The sequence below is a fragment of the Mixophyes fleayi genome, chromosome 1, assembly GCF_038048845.1.
Source record: "Mixophyes fleayi isolate aMixFle1 chromosome 1, aMixFle1.hap1, whole genome shotgun sequence".
In the NCBI taxonomy this organism is placed as follows: Eukaryota; Metazoa; Chordata; class Amphibia; order Anura; family Limnodynastidae; genus Mixophyes; species Mixophyes fleayi.
In genome coordinates, this window is record NC_134402.1 from 311226037 (window position 1) to 311253275 (window position 27239).

Sequence of the window (27239 nt, forward strand, 5' to 3'; positions counted from 1 at the left end):
AGAACCATTTACACCATCCAGATTTACCTCAGCTGGCTTTAATGGTGTGGCTGTCGAAGCCAACCTCTGGCGGTCGAGGAGGTTCTCTTCCAGGGTAGTGGAGACTCTCATAAAGGCTTGGAAGCTAAGATCTATCACAAGGTGTGAAGGATCTATTTACTATAGAGAAGAAGTGTCATAACCCTACTTTTTTCACAGTAGCCATTTTCTGGCCTTTCTTCAGGATAGGTTAGAGATGGGACTAAGACTAAGTTCTGTGAAGGTTCAGGTCTCGGCGCTTTCAATTTTCTTTCAGAGTCAGTTGGCTTTCCTCCCTGATGTTTGTACTTTCCTTCAGGGGGTTATTCATGTTCAGCCTCCCAACCCCGTTCCTCCATTGGCCCAGTGGGATTTAAACCTCGTTATTGAAGTTCTTCAGCAACCTCCATTTGAACCTGGATCTACTCAACATATGCCGGAGCTTGGAGCCTTGTCCCATAAGGTTCTTTATCTGGTGTTCCGTGAGAATAGGACGGTTTATAAGACTGTACCTACTTTCTTGTCTAGGGTGGTTTCTGTTTTTTATTTAAATCATGAGATAGTGGTTCTGGCCTTTAGAGAAGGGATTGTGCCTTTTTACTCTGTTAGTCTGGACGTGGTCCGGGCTTTACGGGTTTATGTGGACAGGACTTCTGCTGGTTGCAGAACTGACTTTCTTTTTGTTCTATACGAACTTCATAGGAAAGGTTGGCTGTCGACCAAGCAGACCATTGCTCCTCAGATCAGATCTATGATTAAGCTTGCTTATGTGTGTAGAAATCTAACTGTGCCTCAGGTTCTCACGGTGCACTCTACCTGTGCGGTGGGAGCTTCTTAGGCTGCTCACCATGGAGCATCTGCAGACCAGCTGGGTGGGGCGGCTACCTGGTCCTCATTTCATACCTTTACAAGGTTTTGCTGGTTCAACAATTTTGCGTCTGCGGATGCCAGTTTCGGCCGCAGTGTTTTGCGGGGTAGTAGACCAGAGATTTTCCTCCCTTAGAGGCTACTTTAGAAGGTCCCCATGGTAGCAGTGTCCCCCAGAGTGGATAAAGGAGAAAGGAAGATTTTTGTACTTAGGTTAAATCTCTTTCTGTAAATCCATCTGGGGGTACAAAAATCTTCTTTTTTCTCCAATACACCTTTTATGGGTTTTGTTAAAACCAAAAAGGTAACATTTCTGTTTCATGGGTCCACAACACCTGGTTACAATAGGTTTCCGACTTATATCAGTATTGTTTTGCAGACTTCAGACATTGACTTTTGTGATGAGCTCATAGGAAATGTTTCCTTCTAACGATCTCTCTGTGTAGATTATCTTTGTGTTAGTAACGCTGCACAGTGGATCTGTGGACTACTTCTCCAGGGTCAGTTAAACCTTTCAGCAAGTCCTTTGCAGAGATATGTGAGTTATGCCTTGCATATCTGAACTGATGTTTTACCAGCAGTTCTATGACACTGTTGGTGGGTCTTCCAGACCTAGCTCCCAATTAACTTCTTAGTGATGTTTCTGACACAGAAAATTCCAACCTGTAAGTATTCAGATATATTTTGTAAAACCTTCCTCTACTTTGTAGCAGTCAGTTATCTTTATTTTAAAGTCATCGGTGAACTGCTTAGAGGAACTTATGGTTGCTGAGAGTAGGCACAACATCTGTCTGAAGGGTCATAGTATATATTCATCTGTCAATTTCAGTCTTAATTTAAGTTCTAACATGTCCATCAATATTCGAGGCCTTTAAAAATGTATTAACTATTTCACTGACAGGTGCCCAAACTTTTGCATAGATTTAATTCAATGTTTTATTTTTTTTAATCTGTTGTTTTCTGCAGCAGTTGTGTTCTTGTCACTTAGAGATCCAGTGAATCATACTATTATACATTTCTCTACAGCTGTACATCAGTGGGGTCCTTTCCTGGGACCTCCCACTGCCTAGCTGCCAACTGTCCCTAGTTTCCATGGACAGTCCCAGGTTGTACAGATTTGTCCCTGTCAATTTATGACCCTGGAAATATCCCAGTTTCCCATACAGTGTCTCTTATGCTGCATATTGGATATATTTCTAACTGTTCTTATTCTCTGGAATTTTTAAAGTAATATTTATTTAAGGAAAAATATTTAGAATGTCAAAATATGATATTATAACTATCCAGTAAATATGCAATGATGGAGAATATAAAATTCTTGTGTTGACAATAATCCCGTCCTATGTGCATCATGGCTTGGAAGGTAATTATTATTACACACAAGGGACAGTTTACTTTTGTAAACACAAGTCCATTGTTAGACAAGCAATGTGTGTGGAGGTGCAAGAGAGACAAAGCATTACACACTGACATGTGCAATTTAAAACATAATAACTAATCATAATAGCCCTCTCCAAATTTTTAACTCACACTGGTACTGGGCCCTGAACAAATGACCTTAACAAAAACATCTGATTGGTTGATTCCCAGTTCTGCAGCTGTCAGGTAATTACAGGCTATGACATGAGTGACCTCTGAGCCAGGACAGGGGCAGAGGGGGACTCCGTACAGAGAAGTATCTTGGTGAAAGCTTCACATTATTTAAAACATTTAATTCATTTACTGTGAATATACAGAATAACCTACTACATTATAAGTAGCTACAACAAATTTATTTATATGTCAATGCTAAAAACTGGCAACAAAGTATTATTGGGTTACAACACCCATTTAAATAAACTCCTCAAAATTGTTTAGTATCTTCTACATATCAAAGAAAATATGACCCAGCTTCAACACACACACACACACACACACACACAGATACAGATATACACACACGTACACACATACACACAGATAAACACAGATACAGATATACACACACGCACATACACACACACTCGCTATGTTTGATCGAAAAACTATTTTCTTCATAATGTAAAGTATAAAATATTGACACGTCTTATGGTCTACAAACTAGTGGTCGCTTTCTATTTTATTAAATCACCTTTTAGGGAGGTATTTTCATTGCAGAAAATGTGCTATAATATGAATATATTTTTTTATTACACAGCGCTGTCCTAAACAACAGGAAAAGCATGTGCCTATGAAGAAAGAGAAAATGTTCCCACCCATCACTCATGATGATGCTGTTAAACATCAATCGAAGGATTCCCTGATAACATCATGCATTCGGATTATGGAACACAAAAAACGTTTAGAAGACAAACTAAAATCAAGTCTGGGTTTTGCATGCTGCAAACAAACAGCAAACAAACAGCTCAAACAGAATATCCATGAGCTCAGGGCAGCAAATCGGAAATCTCCGTGGCCGATTACCCTGCCGCCAATTAATAACAGCAGCAAAGCCAAAGGGTGATAATTTGTGTATTTTATAGTGTTATTTTTTTTTTTAGACCATAATAATAAAAAACCTACTGCAATAAGCTTGTGTCAGACAGTTTTCTGTAGTAAATCATTTTACTCTTTCATAACAAAATTAAAACTAACAGTATAGTTAATAAAAGTTAATAAAACATTTTACTTAATAAATGACATTACACTGCTCAGCACATTCACACAAACACACACATACACACTTACCTCGTGACCATCAGCTGCACATGTTTCAGCACCTGGATGGGGTTTGGGGTATCTCCTCGGGCAGCGGGAATGGATAAGTCATTTAGGGAATTGTATTATATTCAGGACATTTAGATCTGCATCATATGTTGATTACTAGGGTGGTGTAAAACACAGTGTTGGAACATAATAAAAAGGTATGGCATGGAAAAATATCAATGTTGCGAAATTATGATTGGTGTACACTAGAATACTCTGTCAGAGTCATTTACTGTTATGGCTGCTGACCAGAAACAGTAGCACCAGAGAAAGAATATTGGATCTACACTTATTTTTATCCTCCATTCCCCAAATGTGTGCTGAACTACAGCAGAGATGCCTCTCTTAGGCCTCACATAATCATCGTCGTCATCATCATTTATTTATATAGCGCCAGCAAATTCCGTAGCGCTTTACAATTGGGAACAAGCATTCATTAGTAAAAACAATACAGGGTAATACATACAGAGAGGCAAGAGGGCCCTGGTCGCAAGCTTACAATCTATGGGACAATAGTAGTTTGATACACAAGGGCACGTGCTATCATATTGCACATATTGGTCCATCTAGAATGCAAAGGTAAAAAGTATTGAGAGGGCTGTGTGATCAGTCACACAGCAATGTTGGTCACATGGTTATTGTCTTGTGTTAGCTGTGCAGAGGATGGTAATAGGGTAACCAAGGGAGATTAAGATGCTGGTTGAGCTATTATAAGCTTGTCTGACGAGGTGGCTCTTCAGAGAATGCTTGAATGTTTGAAACTAGAGGAAAGTCTTATTGTGTGAGGGAGGGAATTCCATAAACTGGGTGCAGCCTGAAAAAAGTCCTGTAACCGAAAATGGGATGATGTGATGAAAGTGGAAGAGAGACACAGATCTTATGCAGAACGGAGGTGTAGAATTGAGAGATATTTTGAGACAAGTGTGGAGATGTATGTCGTGGCAATTTTGTTCATGGTCTTGTATGTTAGTAGAACAATTTTATATTGGATTCATTGGAAAACAACCAACCAATGTAAAGACAGACAGAGTGACCTAGTGGAGGAAGAACAGTTTGCAAGGTAAATCATTCAAGCTGCTCCGTGCAAAATACATTGTAGTGGTTTAAGTCTGATTTTGGGAAGACCAGTAACGAGGGCATTGCAAAAGTCAATGTGGGAGATGATGAATGCATGAATTAAGGTTTTTGCAGTGTCTTATGTAATACAATCTTTATTTTTAAACATACGAGTAACTATGTTTTTATGCTTTTATTGTTTTTCTCTGTCCTATTTTTTATTATTCTTGTTATAAACATACATTTTTCCTTTTTTTCTATGTGTTTTCGGTTTTTCTAGAACTTTCCATAAGAAATACTGTAAATAAGCTGCAGTATCATGAAGATAATATGAAGTAAACATTGAATGGAATTTATTATTCATATACGAACATAAATATGCTATAAAGAAGGACAGGATGGATTCACAAATAAACATAACGGAGAGTCAACATTAGAAAACAAGATAAATATAAGTTATTTATTAAAAACATTAAAATGCGTAAAATGTAAACACATGGGCTACCCAAAAAATACCGACTATTACTATTATACAAAATTAGACTTTCCAAACCTAGACACAATTATTGAAAAACACTGTAATCAAATATATCACCATAGTCACCCAGGGTCGGACTGGGCCACCAGGGGGGCGGGCTATCCCCTGGTAGGCCCCAACCTTGATCGCTCCCCTCTTTGTTAGTGGGGGAATTGGGTAATTTGGAAAATAAAATAGAAAAAAAAAATACTCACATGCCCGTGGTGCTCCCCGACTCCTCTCTGCTCTTTTCGCACTGAATATCGGGCATGACGTCATCACACACGACGTTCAGTGAGGAGTGGCACAGAGAGGAGTCGGCAAGAAGAGAGAAGACAGAAGAAGAAGAGAAGAAAGAAGCCGATAGAATAGGTAAGTGTAAGAACGGAAGCAAGGGGAAGTAAAGGCAGCATGGCAGTGAGTGAAGGGAAAGCACAGACAGGATGGCAGCGAGTGAAGGGGAGCACAGACAGGATGGCAGCGAGTGAAGGGGCAAAGGCAGCATGGCAGAGAGTGAGAAGGGGCAAAGGCAGCATGGCAGAGAATGAGAAGGTGCAAGGACAGCATGGCAGAGAGTGAGAAGGTGCAAGGCCAGCATGGCAGAGAGTGAGAAGGAGCAAAAGCAGCATGGCAGAGAGTGAAGGTGGGCCAAAGCAGCATGGCAGAGAGTGACAGGGGGCCAAAGTAGAATGGCACAGGGTGATGAAGGTGTGCCCAGTGAAGGGGGGGAGCAAAAGCAGCATGGCACAGTGTAATCATAAGGAGGCACAGCATGGTGATGAAGTGGCACAGTAATGTCTGTGCAGGGCCGCTATCAGGGGGGTACAGGGGGTACCCATGCACCGGGCCCAGACTCACCAGGGGGCCCGGCGGCACACTCTAACCAGGGGTCCCGCTATCTTCAGCCTGGCTGTCACTGTAACAGCCAGACTGAAGACAGCAACGAAGATGCCAGAGCTGAAGGACTTCCTTCAGCCTTAACTTCAGCAGTGGAACGCATCCAGCAACAGGAAGTTCCAAATACCGAACTTCCGGTTGGTGGAACGCATATGCGTTCCATCAACAGGAAATTCCAAATGCTGGACTTCCTGTTGGTGGAACACATATGCGTTCCACTGGGGGAATTAAGGTCTGAAGTGTCTCTCTCCCTCTCCCCTAATACTAATATATATATACATATACACACATACACATACCCTTTCCCCCTGGGCCCCCAGGCACCTGCCCATCGTGCCCAGTCGGAAAGATGGCCCTGGTTCATAGGGGGGTCATCGGATGGGGTCATCGGGGGGGGGGGGGGCCTGCCTGCTACACTGTACTGGGCCCCACGATTTCTGATGGCGGCCATGTGTGTGTGTGATGGCACAGCGGGCTTGTCCTACCTGTTATTGTCACTTTCACCACCTGTGGCTGCTGGTTTCTTTAGTTGCGGCTTGTCTGGATCCTGGAATGTTGGGGGCCCTATTTGGAAATAAAATTAGGGTACATTTAGAAAATTAGTGGGCAGCAGATGGCTAAATAACGATCAATGGACATAACAGTCAAAATAAGGAAGTCTAAAGAGGAGAAAAAAAAGTAACAATAAGACTGTACTATGCACCCATATTTAGAAATGTGTTGCTTAGCTGAAATAAGGATGGTAAGAAGTTTACAGACAACTGTAGAAATGCCAAATATTTTCATGAAAGACAAGCAAACCAAGAAAAGGTACATAGGTAAATGGAGACTATTATCAGTACATATTACAGCAATTATTAATATATTTACAACCAACGTAACAAGATAGAGTAGCAACAGTGCCGTAAAAAACACTACACGAACTATGTGACCACCAGGAAATCCCTTCAAGATAAACTCTTCCACCAGTGTTCTATTTGTTCCTTCCATCATGGCAAAGTGTCGACATCTGATAAATAAAATACATGATATATCATTCGGTGTTGCTATGAGATAAATGATCCACATGAGTATTAATAATTTTTATCTTTTCTCATGACAAGTAGGGTTACTATTATTCCTGCAATTGCTTTGTTTAATCTTAAGCTGGCCAACCATGTACTGATCTATCTCTGACTCAATGTTTATTATCAGTTAACTATGAACCCTTAGGGCTAGATTTACTAACAGGCGGGATGCTCGGCGTCTTTTAAGCCGCCAATCATCGCAGCATTTTTCCGGCGGGTTTGCATTGCAAACAGTCGGATTTACGAATGGGCGCGTTTCATCTTCAAGTTGAAGCCGCCGGTGATGTCACGGCGGGATGTAATGGTCAAAGCTGCCGGTTGAATGGAACATGGCACTTTTTCTTTAAATGACGGCGCTTTCGTGTGATGGCGGGTTTTTTTAAAAACTACACCTGTCTCATGGCCTTTTACTATTGGCTACTTTCAAAGTCAGGAGATTTGACATCACAAGCCCTATATAAAGCAGTGGCCTGTCACATTTGCTTTGATAGTGTTTTGAGGAGTATAGAGAGAGGAGTTTGGAGGATTGTGCTTTGGTGAGAGTTGGTTTATAGTGGACTGTTGGAGTGATTTCTGATTGAAGTGTGAGTAGTCCTGTGGTCTTTTTCAGGTTTGTGCATTTATTTTCTCATTTATTTTCTTTCTTGTATTCATTGTATTTGTCTAGTCCTGTGTCTCTGTTACTTGTGTGTGAGTGTGTTGTGAGTGTTTCTGTAGTTAGTCTAGTTTCTCCTTTGTGTTTGTCAGTCCTTCAGTGTTTCTTGTTTTTCTGTATTCATTGTGATTGTGAATATGTCCAGAGATAGGAAGGGAGCAGAGGCTGAGGAGAGGGAGATGGAGCTGGAGGGAACAGAGGAAGGTGAGGAAGGCTTAGAGGAGTCAGGACAGGGCAGGAAGACCAAGTCAGGGAGGAATGTCCGTTTCTCTCATGATGAAAATTGTGTGCTGGTGCACAATATAGTTCCCTGCTATGAGGTCATATTAGGGAACCTGGCAGCCCGTACTCCGCTAAGGCGGCGCCACCAATTGTGGAGGCAAATCTGTGAGGCCGTTAAAGCGGTGGGGTCACTAAAGCGGTCAGTGGCTTACTGCCGCAAAAGATTCTCGGACATTAAGAGGAGGCTCAAAGAAAAAATGGCAGAGGAAAGGAGGGCAGCAAGAAGAACGGGTGATGGCCCACCACTTCGTGTTGAATACACCAGCTATGAGGAGGAGCTGCGGCAGATACTGCCCCGTGAGATTGTAGAGGGGGTTAATGTTCAAGATACCGATTCACCCTCGTTTGGCCAAGTAGTTGGTGAGTTATTTGCATTTTTTACTCTAACAGTATTGAAAGTACACTTTTTTTTTCAAAACTGTTTTTATTTTTTTAAAACACCTTTTTCAAATATACTGTATATATTGCAAATTATTGTTGCTGCAAATACATTATATGCTTTTTCTAATACATCTAGTATGGCCTTTAAGAGAATTAACACCCAGGACAAGGTCTACACCTCCACCTTCTGCGTGGGATTCTGCCTCTGAAGATCAAGCAGGTGCGTGTACTCTGGGGGAGAAACAATGGAGTTAGATGTTTTTATGTGCAAATGTTGGTGTCCATGTTATATATCTTGATTTTTATATGGTTTGCATTGAAAACATCATGTACTACACAGAGGGAGAACTAAAATAGTATTAGCTTACCCAAAAGCACGGTCTTGCAGCATTTGGCTGCCTGCACCATCATATTTGTTGTTCAAAATAATTTGCTTTTCAATCCCCCTCCCCCATACATACTCCAAATGAGAATGTGTATTCAAAAGATGAAAAGTGCATCCTTAAGTAGGTTGCATAGGACAAGTAATCGGAATGCAAACATTGTTAAACATTCTGTAGTTGAAAAAGATGATTCTTTTCTATCCAGTGTTCAGAATGCAATATACAAACATATTATATCCTATATACTTACCGTGATTTTCCATACACAGGTCTGTCTTCATATCAGGCACCTCAGCGGGAGTCCTTGGCCATGTCACCTGACCCAGAGGATGAAAGAGTAATCACCCTCCAAACTGTTGATGCCCCTGTGTCTGGCCTCCACAAACAATCACCTGGGCCTGTAGAACCAACCGCACAGCAGCATATTGCACCTCCTACTTTGGATCCAGGCAGAGAAATGGCACAGTCAATTGCCAAATTCCAACAGCTGCAATCACAGTTTATGGTCACACAGACCAGGCACATGTTTCATATTGTGGGCCACCGCAGCAATAGCCAAATCCCTGCTGTCTTGAATAGAATTGCAACTGCTTTAGAGCAGTTGAATGTTTCAATGGCTCAAATGACTGGTGCTGTGGAGGTATTACATTCGACAGTTAGGGAGGTAAATGCAAACGGTAACTGGCTGGCAGGCCAAAACCATCAAGAACTTATGGCCCGTTTTCCTGCACCTATCTCATCAGCGACCACCAGTACCGCTAGCACACCTAGTAGATCTGTCCTGAGTACTCCTCCAAGGAGAGGTGCTCGCACCAGGGGTGGCCGAAGGAGAGGAGAGAGTGGCTCCAGAGGTACTGATGTACCTGCGAAAATGCGTTGGTAGCCTAATTCTTTTGTTTTCTGTTTTTTTATGCATGTGTATGCATTGTACATTTTCTGTTTATGCGTTCTACTGCAATAAATGCAGTTACATTTCAATGATATCAGTCTTTCTTTTCTGCAAATTAAACAAGAGTATACTGCTTTTAAAAAACAATGCACTAATTCCACTTACACATTGACATCTGACTGTAACTTTCCAGGGACGTTCACATTTACCACATGAGGAGTGCACACTATCCTCTGTTTAAAGGTTCCAATCTCTAAAAAAATAAAAACATTGCACTCACGTCAAACTCATTTAATAGCAATAAATGTTTTTTTCTAGTATGCACTTACAAGTAAAGTAGTTTGTAATGAGACAGTCTCTAATCTGCCTCCCCCCCCTTTGTGCTCTGCACATCACCAGATGGGACACGGACCCCTACTTGTTCACTGTCTACTGCAATAATCGGTGGGGTAAGTTGATGTAAAGCTAGATTATGTATCAGACAGCAAGCCAGGATAATATCAGACACCTTTTCAGGTGCATACATAAGCACCCCACCAGATTTATCTAGGCACCTGAACCTGGTTTTCAAGAGTCCAAAACTACGCTCTATCACACCTCTAGTGGCTATGTGTGCCTCATTGTATTTCTGCTGTGCAGGAGTCTGAGGATGCAGCAGAGGAGTCATCAGCCAGAAGCGACACCCATATCCTGATTCTCCTGTAATAAAACAAAAATGTTAGCTACCATTTTATTTGAGCATGTTGTACAGCAGTTAGCACATGTGAGGCAAATTGAACAATGATAAGGGATATATAAAACATGGTAAGTACATACCCAAAAGCCATCCCTCCGGCATTTCACCACTTTCATATTTGGCATAAAGGGTAGACTGTCTCAGGATAAAGGCGTCATGACATAACCCAGGATAGCCTGCCACAACACTCATTATACACAGGTTAGCATCACACACAACTTTTAGCTCATGCCACTCTGACTCCTGGCTGGGGAAGCAGATATATCTAGGGCACACTCTTTTAAGGGCACCTAAGACCTGTCCAAAATGTCTTGAAAATGTAGGCTGTGTTATGCCAATCACTCTGGAGGACACAGATTAAAAGGAACCTGTTGCCCAAAAGTGAACTGCACACAGTAGTTTGTGTAGTCCTGACACTGCCTTAGAGCGGCTGGTTGTAGGCTCCAAATCATCCTTCACTTGCTCATAAAGTCTCATCAGGATACTACGATTGAGCCGAAACATTTGTACTACGTCCACATCAGCCAAAGAATCCAGATTCAAACGCAATGTAAATGCACGTGGAGTGCACGGTCTGTGCAGGGTCCGGGGAACAGATGGCAACTGTTGTCCATCCTCCTCCTCCTGCCACCTTTCTGCCTCCATCAGATAAAAAGCTGCAAACATACACTGGCAAGAATGCACCACATTCCCTGCAAAAGCCATTCTCCAACAAACCCACCCCTGAAAAAATAATGAGGACCCCTTTTTGTAAGCATCATAATTATCTGCTGGCCTCTAGACTGTAATTGACTGTGATTTCTTCAGCCAGAAACACCTTTTTGTTTTTGTCACATTTGGATTAAGGGTGTGCACCAGGCACTTTTAGTGTTTTGTGTTTTGGGTTCTCATTAGCTTGAGGTTTTGGGTTCTGATTTGTTTTGCCAAAACACCTGACGAAAGGTTTTGGTTCTGATTTCGGGTTTTGGGTTCTGATTTATATTTAAAAAAGCATAAAACGCACTAAAATCCAGTTTTTTTGTTTTTTTCCACTCCTACGCTATTATTAACCTCAATAACATTCAATAACAATCATTTCCACTAATTTCCAGTCTATTCTGAACACCTCACACCTCACAATATTGTTTTTAGTCCAAAACGTTGCACCAAGGTAGCTTTCTGGACTGCGTAGTAGAGTGGGCCCGGTACCCAATTTGGTACCGGGGCCACAATACCTCCTCCAACCATAGTACAGAGCATTCATCATTGAGATCCCATCAAGGATGTAAAAGACAGACAGGGTCGAAGTGTTATTTGTTGACTTTGTGAACAAAAAAACTGTCCCTGTTGCAAATCTTCGTTCAATGAAGAGTGACTTTTTCATTTAAAGGCTCAAACTTTCAAGTGTAGTGTTTATAAGTTATAAACACTACAGTAGTTCTAGCATGTCAATACCTCTTGTTTTCGACGACCATGGTACAGAGCATTCATCATTGAGATCCCATCAAGTATGTCAAAGACAGACAGGGTCGAAGTGTTATTTGTTGACTTTGTGAACAAAAAAACTGTCCCTGTTGCAAATCTTCGTGCAATGAAAAATTACTTTTTCATTAAATGGCTCAAGCTTTCAAGTGTAGTGTTTATAAGTTATATTATACTTTTGGTTTAATTTGGTTTAATTTTGTTTTACTTTGTGCTCATGGCAAACGACTGTTGAACGGTCACATAATGCCAAAAAAAGAGTTGCAAGATGGAATTGTCCTTGGGCCCTCCCACCCACCTTGATGTTGTTGAAATAGGACATGCACACTTTAACAAACCAATCATTTCAGCGACAGGGCCTACCAAACAACTGTGGCTGAAATGATTGGTTTGTTTGGGCCCCCACACCAAAAAAGCTATTCATCTCTTCCTGTACAAACTAAACAGGCTCTACTGAGGCAATATATCATTTTCATCCTCATCCTCTGATTCCTCTCCCCCTTCAGTGTGTACTTCCTCATCCTCACACATTATCAATTCGTCCCCGCTGGATTCCACAACCACAGGTCCCTCTGTAGTATCTGGAGGCCAGTGCTGTACTTGATTGAGGAATTGATAATTCATTTTTATGAACATCATTTTTTCAACGTTCTGCGGAAGCAACCTCCTTCGCCGCTCACTGACCAGGTTCCCCGCTGCACTAAAAACTCTTTCCGAGTACACACTGGAGGGGGGACAACTCAGGTAAAATAGAGCCAGTTTGTACAGGGGCTTCCAAACTGCCTTTTTTTCCTGTCAGTAACAATATGGACTGTCTGACATGTCTATTTGGATGGTGTCAGAAAAATAATCCTCTACCATTTTTTCTATTGTGACAGCATCCAATGCAGCGACAGTAGACATGTCTGCAATGGTTCATACACACAACATTTTGGCTATAGCAGTGTGCTGGGGGAAAAAATGTTGTGTGTATGTTCCTTGCAGGATAACCCCACCCTTTCAGCACCTGTTATGGCCTATAAATTGATTTGAGCAGCTTCCACTTTTGTATATGTCTGCAATGGTTGGCAGGTCCTTCAGTCCGGACCAGATGTTGTCTGCATCCCCGCTAGCGGGTCTTTTAGGAAAACTGAGTTTTTTCCTCGCAGCCACAGGTGTGGAAGAATATGAAGGTGAAGCTGTTGGCACTGCTTAAAAATTGAACGTATTAAATGTAATATAGATTGCAGTACCTATTCTCTGGAACTGCTTAAAGAATGAACGTAGTAAATGTAATATAGATTGCAGTACCTATTCTCTTGCACTGCTTAAAAATTTAATGTATTAAATGTAATATAGATTGCAGTACCTATTCTCTGAAACTGCTTAAAGAATGAACGTAGTAAATGTAATATAGATTGCAGTACCTATTCTCTGGAACTGCTTAAAAATTGAAGGTAGTAAATGTAATATAGATTGCAGTACCTAGTCTCTGGAACTGCTTAAAAATTGAAGGTAGTAAATGTAATATAGATTGCAGTACCTATTCTTTAGAACTGCTTAAATATTTTTTTTTTTTATTAATTTTGAATAATTTTTAAAATAATTTTTTTTTAGTAATTTTTAAGAGATTTTAATAATTATAAAATTTGTATGGACTTAGCACAACAAAGCACAGGACAAAAGCACCGCTGGACTCAGCAAGGACAGAGCACTGGACTGATGCACCCAGGGGCGGATCTAGAAAAATGCTTTACCCGGGGCGAGATAGGGGAGGGGGGTGCGATTTAGGCCCCGCCCCTTTCTAACATCTTAGGCTGCTGACGGCTGCACACTATGTGCAGGTCCATCCAGCCATGACAGGCAGGGACAGTGTGCTGCCCGGCTGCTCTGATTGTGTTTTAAACACAGTAAGAGCAGCCGGGCAGCACACTGTCCCTGCCTGTCACGGCTGGACGGACCTGCACATACTGTGCAGCCGTCGGCAGCAAGTGTCTGCTAGGGGGGCGATCGCCCCTGGATACGCCACTGGATGCACCACTGGACTCAGCAAGGACAGAGCACTGGACTGATGCACCACTGGACTCAGCAAGGACAGAGCACTGGACTGATGCACCACTGGACTCAGCAAGGACTTTTTTGATTTTTTTTTTTATATTATTTTAAAAGGATTTTTGTAGAATTTTTCTTTTTTTTTTTTCTTTTTATGGAAGAATTTTTAATACTTTTGAAATAAATATGCACTTAGCAGAACAAAGCATAGGACAAAACGCACCGCTGAACTCAGCAAGGACAGAGCACTGGACTGATGCACCACTGGACTCAGCAAGGACAAAGCACTGGACTGATGCACCACTGGACTCAGCAAGGACAGAGCACTGGACTGATGCACCACTGGACTCAGCAAGGACAGAGCACTGGACTGATGCACCACTGGACTCAGCAAGGACAGAGCACTGGACTGATGCACCACTGGACTCAGCAAGGACTTTTTTGATTTTTTTTTTAATATTATTTTAAAAGGATTTTTGTAGAATTTTTCTTTTTTTTTTCTTTTTATGGAAGAATTTTTAATACTTTTGAAATAAATATGCACTTAGCAGAACAAAGCACAGGACAAAACGCACCGCTGGACTCAGCAAGGACAGAGCACTAGACTGATGCACCACTGGACTCAGCAAGGACAGAGCACTGGACTGATGCACCACTGGACTCGGCAGGACAGAGCACTGGCAAAAGCACCACTAGACTCAGCAGGACAGAGCACAGCACAGCACAGCACAGCACGAGAAATTGCAGGACAGAGGACCACCTAACACACCCTCCCTCTTCCCTGATCAAAGCCCAAGTGAAGATGGCGGCGGCAAGCGGGGAATTTAAAGGTTCCGAGTATCGCGAGATCCGACAGCGGGATTATGACTCAGAGCCTCGTTTTAAGTTTCGGAATCGGCGGGAATACCCGGACAGTGCTCGGATCTGACTCGGATCCGCAATGTTCGGGGGGGCTCGGATTCCAGGAATCCGAGTCAGCTCATCCTTAATTTGGATTGCATTAACATTAAATTAAGTGTTAACTATGCAATGACATATTGAGCATCCTGATTTTTTTAAAGCACCAGTATTATTGTGGATTTGTTCAAAGGAAAAAAAATTGTTAAGAAATGTTGAAATCAGAAATTACGATGCAATCATACAGGGTGAAAAAAATATATTTTAACAGTACCCTGAAATTACATGACACTTTGCCCATTGCTCATATACAATCCTAAAGGAGCAATCATTGGACATGAAATGTCCTTTTCTCTGATGTTCTGAATGGCAAAATAGCTCAAACAGCTGCTCTTTCAGCAAGCTCGCCGCTCACAAGCAGCTCTTTCATTTTGGTCGTTTGAATTAGGGATGTGCACCGGCCACTTTTGGTGTTTTGGGTTTTGGGTTTTGGGTTCTGATTAGCTTGATTTTTGGGGTTCTGATATGTTTTGCCAAAACACCTGACGAAAGGTTTTGGTTCTGATTTAGGGTTTTGGGTTCTGATTTATTTTTAAAAAAGCATAAAAAGTGCTAAAACCAATTTTTTTGTTTGTTTTTCACTCCTACGCTATTATTAACCTCAATAACATTCAATAACAATCATTTCCACTAATTTCCAGTCTATTCTAAACACCTCACACCTCACAATATTGATTTTAGGCCAAAAGGTTGCACCGAGGTAGCTGGATGTCTAAGCTAAGCGACACAAGTGGGCGGCACAAACACGTGGGCCATCTAGTAGTGGCACTGCAGTGCACTGCAGGCTTGAATGGCCTTTTGCTGCTCCTCCATCCTCTGCAGCATATAGAGGGTGGAGTTCTAGCGCGTCACTACCTCTTGTTTTCGTTGATGGCAGGGCATTTTCATTCTTTTTTTATTTGGCAGTAACATTGAACGTAGTTTTATATCTGATACTAATATTTATGGACTGCAACAACAGTGAACGTAGATTAATGTAGCAGTACTAATATTTCTGGACTGCAACAACAGTGAACGTAGATAAATGTAGCAGCAGTGCCGTAACTAGACATTGTGGTGCCCTGGGCGAGACTGGGCACCGACGCCCCCCATCTAAGTGGGAGTGGCATTTGGCAAGTGGGTGTGGCCAACCTAATGTGGGTGTGGCTAGCACTTTACTGAAAGAATTTGTATATTATAATATATATATATATATATATATATATATATATATATATGGTAATAATGGGTAGATGTTTTTCTATAAATGACGTGTTTTTTTTTAGTTAATTAACATTAATGGGGTTGTGCTGCTGTACTGGATTACACGATCTTGATGTACTTGTTTTGCTATGTTTATAGAAGACCGCTCAAATTCTCAGCCCGCTAAGGTTCTTAGAGGGTATTTGTGTTAGTCAATCCTGTTCTGTAGAGCTGGCTAATTCTACAGTTAAATGTTATCTCATTATCTTATTATCCCTCATTACAAACGCATTCATACAACTTTTCCACCCATAAATAATACAAAAATTTAGGATTCAGTACTTTTTAGACAACATACCAGAGCCGTAACGACGCAAGCCCAAGGGGGCGCAGCCACCCGATACCTGCCTTCGTGCCCAGAGGCATCGCCGCTCTAATTCAGCGCACCTACAAGCAACAATCCATTCCCGGCAATGCAGTGGAATGCATGTGCGTTCCAACAACAGGAAGTTCGGCATTTGGAACTATTAAAGTAATTCTATCGTTTTAAAATAAGCATTGCCCAATCAATTGAATGTGTGTCCAAAGCACAAAGTGATTTATTTTTAACAGATGTAAATAGTCAATAATTCAATACATTATTATATCATGATAAAGTACAGTACAGCACAGCCAATACCAAAAGATAAGTACATACCAATGCAATCGCTTGCGCACCCACGGGACCCGATGGACAATATTCTGTATAGAATATTGTGTCAGAGTTGACTGAGGCCCCAGTGAGATGCAACTAATATATATACAGTCAGTGTTTCATTGTGAACAATAGAGATGACGTAGATTGTTTCTATAGGTCCAGACGTTGGGTGGGTCCAGGCCAGACAGGTAATAGGTTGATTCAATCTAAGGAATCCAAAGGTGGGGGTCTTCTCTCCAGGGGGTCTGCTCCTTTTCATAGCCAGTATCATACAAAGGTTTACTCTCTAATATCAATAACTAAAGTATGCAATGTGCGATCTCTTCGCCGACTGCACCGGACAGCTGCTGATGATTAGGGCTTCAATATGATATCAGGCATGACACCTTTCCTATTACCTAAACCTTTAATAACACTACAATGTACATATAATCACTATATACATATATATATATATATAGACTAATAATAAACCGAATACTATCTGCTCCTGAATTACAGTGTAACAGAACCAATATGAAATTATATAAATAACTAACTGTTGTAATGCGAGTGTGTGCGTGCATATTTTACCGTGCGAACGCACCACGTCACGTAACACGTGGCGTACGCTTCGCAATATGCACGGCAAACCAATATTAAACCAATATACTTTCGTTCATCCAATTATATGACTTCAACAGTCCACCCTTTGATAGTACAATAAACTATCACCTTAAAGATGTTAGAAGCAGGATCTCAGTACCACGTTTCATTGTTATGTAATACAAATCCCCTTTGGTGTATGTCCACACTGTTTGTAGATCTAAACAAGTTATCATAAGAGAGAGTCTTAATCCTCTAAACAACTTGTTCTTTTACTATAAACCGTACACTTCTGGAGCTTGGAGATAACTTTTTGTATGCCCTTCGAGGGTGCAATAAAACACTTAATACATTATTTGGAAAGGTACATGGTACAGTAGAACGTGTATCAGCTATACAGAATTCTCTACTACAGTTCTTCAAGTTTAACAGGTTCTTCTGTCCAACGCATGTCTTTAAGCTCAGAATACATTTAAACACTTCATGTTCATCAATAGCATCATCCTATGTCTATCAATAATGTCATATGCAATCTCCTTTAGCTTGCGTTAATATACACACATCTAATAATGTCACCAGTTCTTTTCATCAACACTTGTGGGCGGGCTATTGTCTGTTCGTTCTTCCCAGTCTCCCAATACCCAGATTTAACAGTGATCGGCTTGTAAAGCATTGGGAGACTTCAGACTAAGGGACCTAGGTGTCCTACTTTTTCCCCTAGTGACCTCCCACCCATAGTTCGGGTACCTCAAGAATATTTAGTGGAAAGAGAACTAATCCTACTTGATATAATCACTGAGGCACGCGTGGGCACGCCCAGCACTTTGTTTGGTCTAAAACCTTACCCTCCCAAGAATGATAATCATTCTCAAGGATGCCTGCTCGAGTCCGGATATTACTGGACTGGCATCGCTGGGTGTATCTCTTTTTTTTAACTATGGGGTCGCCGTACTTACGGACATAATGCTACTCAGACAATAGCCCCTCGCACTTTCTCCAAGCTCCAAGGTTTCCAAATTTTCCTTTACCCCTGAATTGAATAGAGTAATTGACTGGACTGATTATGCTACTAACTTCTTCCTCCCCAATACCTCCTTATCACTACCTGAACTAGTCTCTGTCACCTGCTAATAATTAAAAGAATTAACCGCCCTGAGAAGAGAATGAAATGAGAGAACACAAAAGAGGATAAACTACAACTTCATGCTGGACAACAGTCTTAGCCTTTGGCTCAGGCGCTACTAACTGCATTCGAGGCCTTTCAGTACAGACTCATGAGTGCCCTTGGACCCTTCTCTGAGTGTTGGCCCCTCTGCAGTGGGTGGTATGGGCACCAGTGTGTCTCTGCTACCCTTGAAGCCGTGAGGCTGGTAGCCTACACCTGGTACCTGTCTGGCAAATAACCTAAGCTTAAGAAATTACTGCTCCACAACTTACTCTCCTGATCCAACATCCTGACAGTTAGTGTGACCTTTCAGGAAACAGTGTTTTGGACGTTCTCGGTTGCTGTCTCACTATTTACCTTCTCTCAAGGTCTAACCTAGCCTCCCAGTTACAATCTCATCTCACGAGGGGTCGAGAACATTTCAAAAACTGACAGGTTAGGAGTCTGCCCAGGGGTGATCTCTTGGTAGCTGGAAAGGACTAGTGGCACTTCAATCAAGTTCCAACTCTTATTCTATTCAATTCATTCTACCGAGTACCACTACTTTATGTTCACACTGGTTTATGGCTAATTGAAAGTATGTGATTTGTTACCACTACTCATACATTATACATCTATTATCAATAACATGAATACCCCTATCATCTATTATAACTCTAGGACTATCACATTGAATAACAAAAGCTTTGAGTATGATACAGTAATACATTAGACACATTTCAATACACCTCTACCCAGACATTTTTCATTGGTACACCTGTGTATACTTGAGGATCCTGCATGGTGGTAATTGGATGACGTGCATTTGTTTTACCTGGAGGAAAACCCATCAGCAGGAGGGATATGGGATGGCTATATTAGTCTACCTTGTCCATCTCTCCAGAGTCCACCAGACTCCTCACCACATCTCTTCACCTTCCAGACAGTTTATCCTTCAGGTAACACAAATCTTCCTATATTAACCAATATGTGTATGCGTGCATGTGTGTGTGTGTTCACCTTTTTAAAACTAAAACAATACAACAAAAAACAAAACAAAACATAGATTTGTTAGCTGTCACATAAAACCCTGCTGTCTATTTGACAGCTATGTTCTCCCTGGTGTGACAGCCATGTATGGTTGTGCGTGTAAGTGTGGACCTTACTAGCAGCTACTTCCGTTGGTAACTGTGTCCCTGTATAAAGTCCTCTATGTAGTGTCCTAATCATGTGCTGGTATTGCTATAAAACGATTTCTCAGTCACCTCAACATCGCCCTCTAGACTAGAAAAATGCTAAAGACCAATGTATATCAATCGATTTTCCCTCTGCCAACTCACATGTCATTCTCAGTACCTCATATTCAGCTACTTGACTAAGTGGGAAAAGGCAAAGGGGTCTCTTTCTATAACACTTTCTTCAAATATAACAGTATCCAGTACATGTCTGTCTAACAGTGAAAATTATAAAACATGAAAATTCTACATTTTCTAGGGTTTCACATTATGTCGTATCTTGTGGTAAAAATCCTACTCCAATGTTCTACACAGAGATGCATATCTGTATGCCTATCCTCTAGCAATCTCCTGTCTCCACCCTTTGTGCATCCATAAAAAGGCACATTTTTGTACAGGAGGCACGAGCCAAAACAAAAAAACAAAACAGATATGCAATCTATAACACATGAATCGTATTTCCACAACAGAACCTTTCTGCTTAAAATCAGCAGTTTCTATACACATGAAAACAAAACCCCTGACTGTTTCTGTAACTCATATCAATCTAGTGTGTGTATCTCTGAATTTGTCTTATGTAAAAACATAAAAATATGTTTTAGCCCCATTGTTGAGACTGTGTCTGATTTTATCTCTACCAGAGCAGAGAGAGAGAGAGAGAGAGAGAGAAAGAGAGAGGGAGAGAGAGAGGTAGAGAGAGAGAGAGGGAGCGGGAGAGAGAGAGATAGGTAGAGAGAGAGAGGGAAAGAGAGAGAGAGAGGGAGAGACTAGCGTTTGTGTAAAGAATGAGAAATAGGAAAGCAATGAATGATGGGAATACAAAGGTTTGAATACAAACATACATGTAGAAAGGGAGATTTTTTTTACAACAAAATGACAGCTGGATTGGACTCTGACTCTATGGGGAAATGGCTGTATTCATTCCACTGTTCCCCTTAGCTATTTGCTAACTATGACCCCTCCCCATACTTGACTAGGGGTTCTTAACAGTGCAATCCAGTGTCGTCCGTCATTTGTTCATTAAGAACTCGGTATCTCATTGACTACATACCTTTTCAACGGACTTTTCTAACTTATAATAGAGAAATGTGAAAATGTACTCTTAGTGACTCATATTTTCTCTGAAATACATAAAACGATATTTTGGAGCAAAGTATGTACATACTTCATTGTTGGATAATGATTCTCAGCCAAACAAATTATCATGAGTCACTGCAGCCTAAAACAAAAGAGTGTTCCAATTGTCTATTGTTAATTAGTCTTTCAAGAGTAATTCTTCTATTTCTCTATCTCACCCCTTTTAAACACTTGTCTATACTTCTTTTGTGTCCCTTTTATCTGTGAAAAGAAAAACAAGATAGTTATCTTAAAACAGCAAACAAAACAAACATTTCTATTCTTTGCCGTCGGCTAGCGATTTAGGAAAACAAACATGTGACAACATAAAACGAACAAACAAAATCAACAAAGATTACTTTTAAAAAAATAAGTTTCTTTCTACATTTTGCACCTTAATGCTCACCACAGATTAACTCTAGAGTCGGCTATATTTCTCCCCCAGAATATTAGTTGTTACAGAGTGTGCAATCAAATAAAGGGGAACCTCTGAGAGAAGTGTACGCCTCCTTTGTGGATGTCTATGTGATTTCCAACCCAGGTATTCATTCTTCTCTCTACACAGTTCCTACTCATGTGTCCTTTCTTATGGCAGTAGAAGCACGTCCCTGTCATGTCTGCACAATGTTTTGCTAGGTGTCCTATTTTATTGCCTTGAAAACACTTCCTCAACTCGTGTTGTTTCTCTTCCTTTTTACAATCTTTCCTAATGTGTCCTTCTTCTCTGCAATTGTAACATCTCACTATTCTGGGTTTCCTGTTATGTGGGTTGTATTCTGGTGGTCGTGTGTGCAGTCCCTCTAGTGCTGGGATACTTATCATCATTACCCTATCACTTAGTGTCTCTTTCTGTTTGTTTATACTTTTATCATGTTCTATAGCTGACTCCCTGAGAGCACTTACAGTGGTTCCTTTCCAGTATGGTAATGAAGTTTGCACCCTTCTTTTTAAGTTTTCCCTGAGGCCATCCATTAGAACTTTAACAGCAACCTCTCTGTAATTTGGATTATCTTTTATGTCTGGTACCCCAGTATATTTGCCCATTGCTATCAAAGCTCTGCAAAAATAGTCTGCTGCATTTTCACTATCTTTTTGCTGGATACTAAAAATTTTACTCCAGTCCACTATCACTGGGAAATATGTGGCCAACTGTGTGATTATATGTCTAATATTGTCCTGATTATCATCCTCGGTTAAGGATTCATCCTCCTCCAACATACAATCCTTAATGAACTTTTGTATGTCAGTATTGAGAGGAAGACAGGTCTTCAATAATACTCGCCAATCGTTATTAGTTGGCTCATACACATTACCATAATATCTAATAAACTGCTGACATTTGGTCAAATCTTTCCTAGGATCAGGGAAATCAGACAAAATTGAAAATGTTTCAGACCTAGTGCATGGATCATGCTTTGCTACATGTTTTAAGGGAACATCACTATTCCTGTCTGCTTTCCCATTGGGAACTGCTGCTGTGCAGACAGGATGTAAGTCTACCAAATCACTGAAACTAGTTGCTGAAATTGCTGCTGCAGTAAAATGGATGTCTCCCCCTGTGTTAACCTTTTCATTACTCTCACCACTTTCAGCAGCTGCCCCTGCTGGTGGAACCGTTCCTCTTCTTTGTTCTGAAACATTACTTTTAACGTTACTTAAAACAACATACAAGTTACTAGTTACAGTTTTTACATTTTTGGTATTGGCTGTACTGCCCGCCCCGACCGAATTTATCGGGGGCGTGTTTGCGCTCAGTTCGCCACGCTTTGCAACGCACACTTCCGGAATGCTTGTTTCCGGTACGCTTACTTCCGCTGAACACGTGTTTTTCCTTACACTCACTTCCGCTGTGCGTTCGCTGCTCTGCCACGTGTTACCTTCCATTTGCCACGATTTTTAACAATGATTATGTGCATTTCTCACTTTCGTTGACTTAATCAACCGTACTTTATCTTTTACGGTATTTAGCACCTCTGCATTAAAACTCCCTGTTGTTGGGAAAGGCCTATCACATTCTTTGGTCATTTCGACCCACGTGTCACAATACACAGTTGCGTATGCACCATATTTTGCACACATGAGAAACCTCGCTGACTCAATAAGACCTTCCTTAGGCAGTAAACTGGCAATCTCTAGCGTATGCCTAGCACCCATGTTGCACAATATACTTTCTACCCGGAACACAGACACACCGCAATGCTCTGTTCCTTCCGGCCAAATGTGAAACACAGACACACCGCAATGCTCTGTTCTTTCCACCAAATAATTTCAACTCTGTTGCTATACTCACCGCTAGAGATCTATAATCCTCGGTGAACGTATTTCCTTTAGCCGCGCTCACTCGCTTTTCTCACCCCTGGCGAGGGTCCCTAATACAGAAATATCACTGTGGGCCCCAAGGGCTATCAGCTCCTCGATACCCTGGCTCAACCACAAAAATCTGCTGAGTTTATTATCGCTGGGAGCGCAAAGTCGATACAATCAACCTGCCTTTCCAGTATAATTCCTCCTAGCTGCTTCACCAATTCGCACTAACGGTGCGACCGGATCGCACTGCCTACCAATACTAATTATTAGCAAACCTTGCGATCTATTGGTAGCGCTTTGCGAAAACCCAGTTTTCGCATTCGGTATACCTGCCCTGTATACCGTCCTTCAGTTGGGCAATCCGCCTCGTCAGACAGCAACTGAGCACCTCAACAATAAAACAGTGTATCTACGTTACAACATTACACACTATACACCTTTTCTGCGCAGAAAATCAAAAGTTCCCAACAATAGTAATAATGTCTCAGAGGCTTTCACAAGTAATTATACTATGCATGTATAATAACTATCAAAACAATTGTTCAACCACGTGGCAAATCTACCGGAAGTTTGCGTACGCACAGCAGGAAGTACACATACGCACAGCAATGCAATACACTTTAAACCATTAAAACGACAATAAAAAGAAACATTTTTCTTTCTTGTCCCTAGATTCTAATTAGCATTCCTTCAGTCTATGCAACAACGGACATTCGGTTTCGCAACACACAGTGAACCACAGGTATTAGACGTATTACGTTCTTTCCTGCTTTATACGACGCGTCCGTCCATCCACCCTTTGTTGAGGAACCGAATATCGTAAGCGTTGCATACCTGCCGGTAACGTAATTCCTAACTCACGAGCCCCCATATTATTAAAGTAATTCTATCGTTTTAAAATAAGCATTGCCCAATCAATTGAATGTGTGTCCAAAGCACAAAGTGATTTATTTTTAACAGATGTAAATAGTCAATAATTCAATACATTATTATATCATGATAAAGTACAGTACAGCACAGCCAATACCAAAAGATAAGTACATACCAATGCAATCGCTTGCGCTCGCTTGCGCACCCACGGGACCCGATGGACAATATTCTGTATAGAATATTGTGTCAGAGTTGACTGAGGCCCCAGTAAGATGCAACTAATATATATACAGTCAGTGTTTCATTGTGAACAATAGAGATGACGTAGATTGTTTCTATAGGTCCAGACGTTGGGTGGGTCCAGGCCAGACAGGTAATAGGTTGATTCAATCTAAGGAATCCAAAGGTGGGGGTCTTCTCTCCAGGGGGTCTGCTCCTTTTCATAGCCAGTATCATACAAAGGTTTACTCTCTAATATCAATAACTAAAGTATGCAATGTGCGATCTCTTCGCCGACTGCACCGGACAGCTGCTGATGATTAGGGCTTCAATATGATATCAGGCATGACACCTTTCCTATTACCTAAACCTTTAATAACACTACAATGTACATATAATCACTATATACATATATATCTATATATATAGACTAATAATAAACCGAATACTATCTGCTCCTGAATTACAGTGTAACAGAACCAATATGAAATTATATAAATAACTAACTGTTGTAATGCGAGTGTGTGCGTGCGTATTTTACCGTGCGAACGCACCACGTCACGTAACACGTGGCGTACGCTTCGCAATATGCACGGCAAACCAATATTAAACCAATATACTTTCGTTCATCCAATTATACGACTTCAACAGAACGCAAATGCGTTCCAAATGCTGAACTTCCTGCTTTCACATGCGTTCCACTGCATTGCCGGGAATGGATTGTTGCTTGTAGGGGAGCTGAATTAGAGCGGCGATGCCTCTGGGCACGAAGGCAGGTATCGGGCGGCCGCCGTCATTACGGCTCTGTGTAGCAGTACTAATATTTCTGGACTGCAACAACAGTGAACGTAGGTAAATTGAGCAGTACTAATATTTCTGGACTGTAACAACAGTGAAAATATTTTAATTTAGCAGTAATCATATTTCTGGACTGCAAGAAAAGTGAATGTATTTTAATTGACCAGTACTAATATTTCTGGACTGCAACAACAGTGAACGTAGGTATTGCAGTACTAATATTTCTGGACTGCAACAATATATTGCTCTAGAATTTTTTTTATACTTTTTAAATAATTTTTTTATATTTTTTTGTAATTATTTTTGTACAATTTTTTTTTTATTTTTTGTAAAAAAATTTATGATTTTTTTAATATTTTTAAAATAACTATGGACTTAGCAGAACAAAGCACAGGACAAAAGCACCACTGGACTCAGCAGGACAGAGCTATGGCCAAAGCACGACTGGACTCAGCAGGACAGAGCACAGGACAAAAGCACCACTGGACTCAGCAGGACAGAGCACAGGACAAAAGCACCGCTGGACCCAGCAGCACAGAGCACAGGACAAAAGCACCACTCAACAGGACAGAGCACAGGAGAAACTAACTAACCACTGGACACAGGAGCACCACTACACTATCTACAACCTCCCTCTTCCCTGATCTCAGCCCGAATGAAGATGGCGGCCGCAATCGGGGAATTTATGCAATCCGAGTCTCACGAGATCCGACGCGAGACGTCGACGTCAGAGCCTCGTTTTCATTTTCTGCCCGCCTGAAATATTCGAACAGTACTCGGATCCCATTCGGATCCGCACTGTTTGGGTGGGCTCGGATTAGCGGAATCTGAGCCCGCTCATCCCTAGTTTGAATGGCACTTTCCCGGCGGTTTTACAAACCGCCTAATAGTAAATCCGGCTGTTTGTATGTTTAACATTGTTGAAACCGTCATAGCACTTTCTAAAGAGGCAGCTTTGAAAAATTAATTTCTGGTCGTTTGGACGGCGGTTTTAGCATTAGTAAATCCAGCGATGGCTAAACCGCCGGCACACTTGCCGAAAGTTGGCGGTTTTACAAACACGCCTGATAGTAAATCTTTCCCTTAGTTTCCTTTCACGGCAGATACAATAAACGATTTGATATAAGATGAAAAGTGTAGTCTTTTGCATAAACACAGTGTACATACAACATAAGACTCATCATCATCATCATCATCATTTATTTATATAGCGCCACTAATTCCGCAGCGCTGTACAGAGAACTCATTCACATCAGTCCCTGCCCCGTTGGAGCTTACAGTCTAAATTCCCTACTATAGACACGCACTCACACACAGACAGACAGACAGAGAGAGAGACTAGGGTCAATTTTTTTTTTTTTATTGCAGCCAATTAACCTACCAGTATGTTTTTGGAGTGTGGGAGGAAACCGGAGCACCCGGAGGAAACCCACGCAAACACAGGGAGAACATACAAACTCCACACAGATAGGGCCATGGTCGGGAATTGAACTCGTGACCCCAGTGCTGTGAGGCAGACATGCTAACCACTACGCCACTGTGCTCAGAAAATGTATCTCAGAAGAACTATAGAACTATTTATCTGAAATTATTTTAATGTAGTATATATATATATATATATATATATATATATATATATATATATAAATAGCTCATGCATACAAAAATTTTATATTGTGTGTTGTTTATTTCTTTTAAATTCCCCTATCTTTTATTTATATTATTTTGTTTATTTACCATGTATCTTATTTCCTGAGGTTAGTTCCATGCTAAATAGTCCCTACTCCCAGCTAGCTGCACCATGATGTTCTGAATTCATTATAAGAGATTGCACTGGATCCGAGCCCCATTCAAAAGGGGTAGATTCAATTCAAAGCGATGTGCCACAGAGTGCCTCCGGAAGAGTCCACAAAGGCATACCGTGGTGATGTTTCTCCGCTCATTTCTCCTCACATGCCATAGAGATGTGCAGAAAAAAGATTTGTTACAGTAAAAGGCACCAATGTTCAATTTCTCCCATTGAATGAGTAAGGCAGGTGAAGCAATATAACGTCACTACAACTGCAATTCCTCATTCACTTTGCTAATTACAGAGATCATTTGAGAGCAGTCATCTGTGACCCTCTGTGATGATGATTGGTATCTATAGTGATCTTCATGTAATT

At 41.1% G+C, this 27239-nt stretch overlaps 1 protein-coding gene across 11 annotated transcripts in view; it reads left to right on the forward strand.

Annotated features, from left to right (window-relative positions):
• The window catches only part of LOC142158068 (uncharacterized), a 225462-nt gene that overhangs the window by 84879 nt on the left and 113344 nt on the right, over positions 1-27239 (forward strand). The window contains exon 10 of one of the 11 annotated variants that reach the window (XM_075211754.1): positions 3062-3426. The exons of the other annotated variants lie outside the window; for them this stretch is intronic. Coding sequence (XP_075067855.1) covers positions 3062-3367 — 306 coding nt within the window. The 3' untranslated portion in view covers positions 3368-3426. Of the gene's footprint in view, positions 1-3061; positions 3427-27239 lie in introns of those variants that run through there. 11 annotated transcript variants of the gene reach the window in all.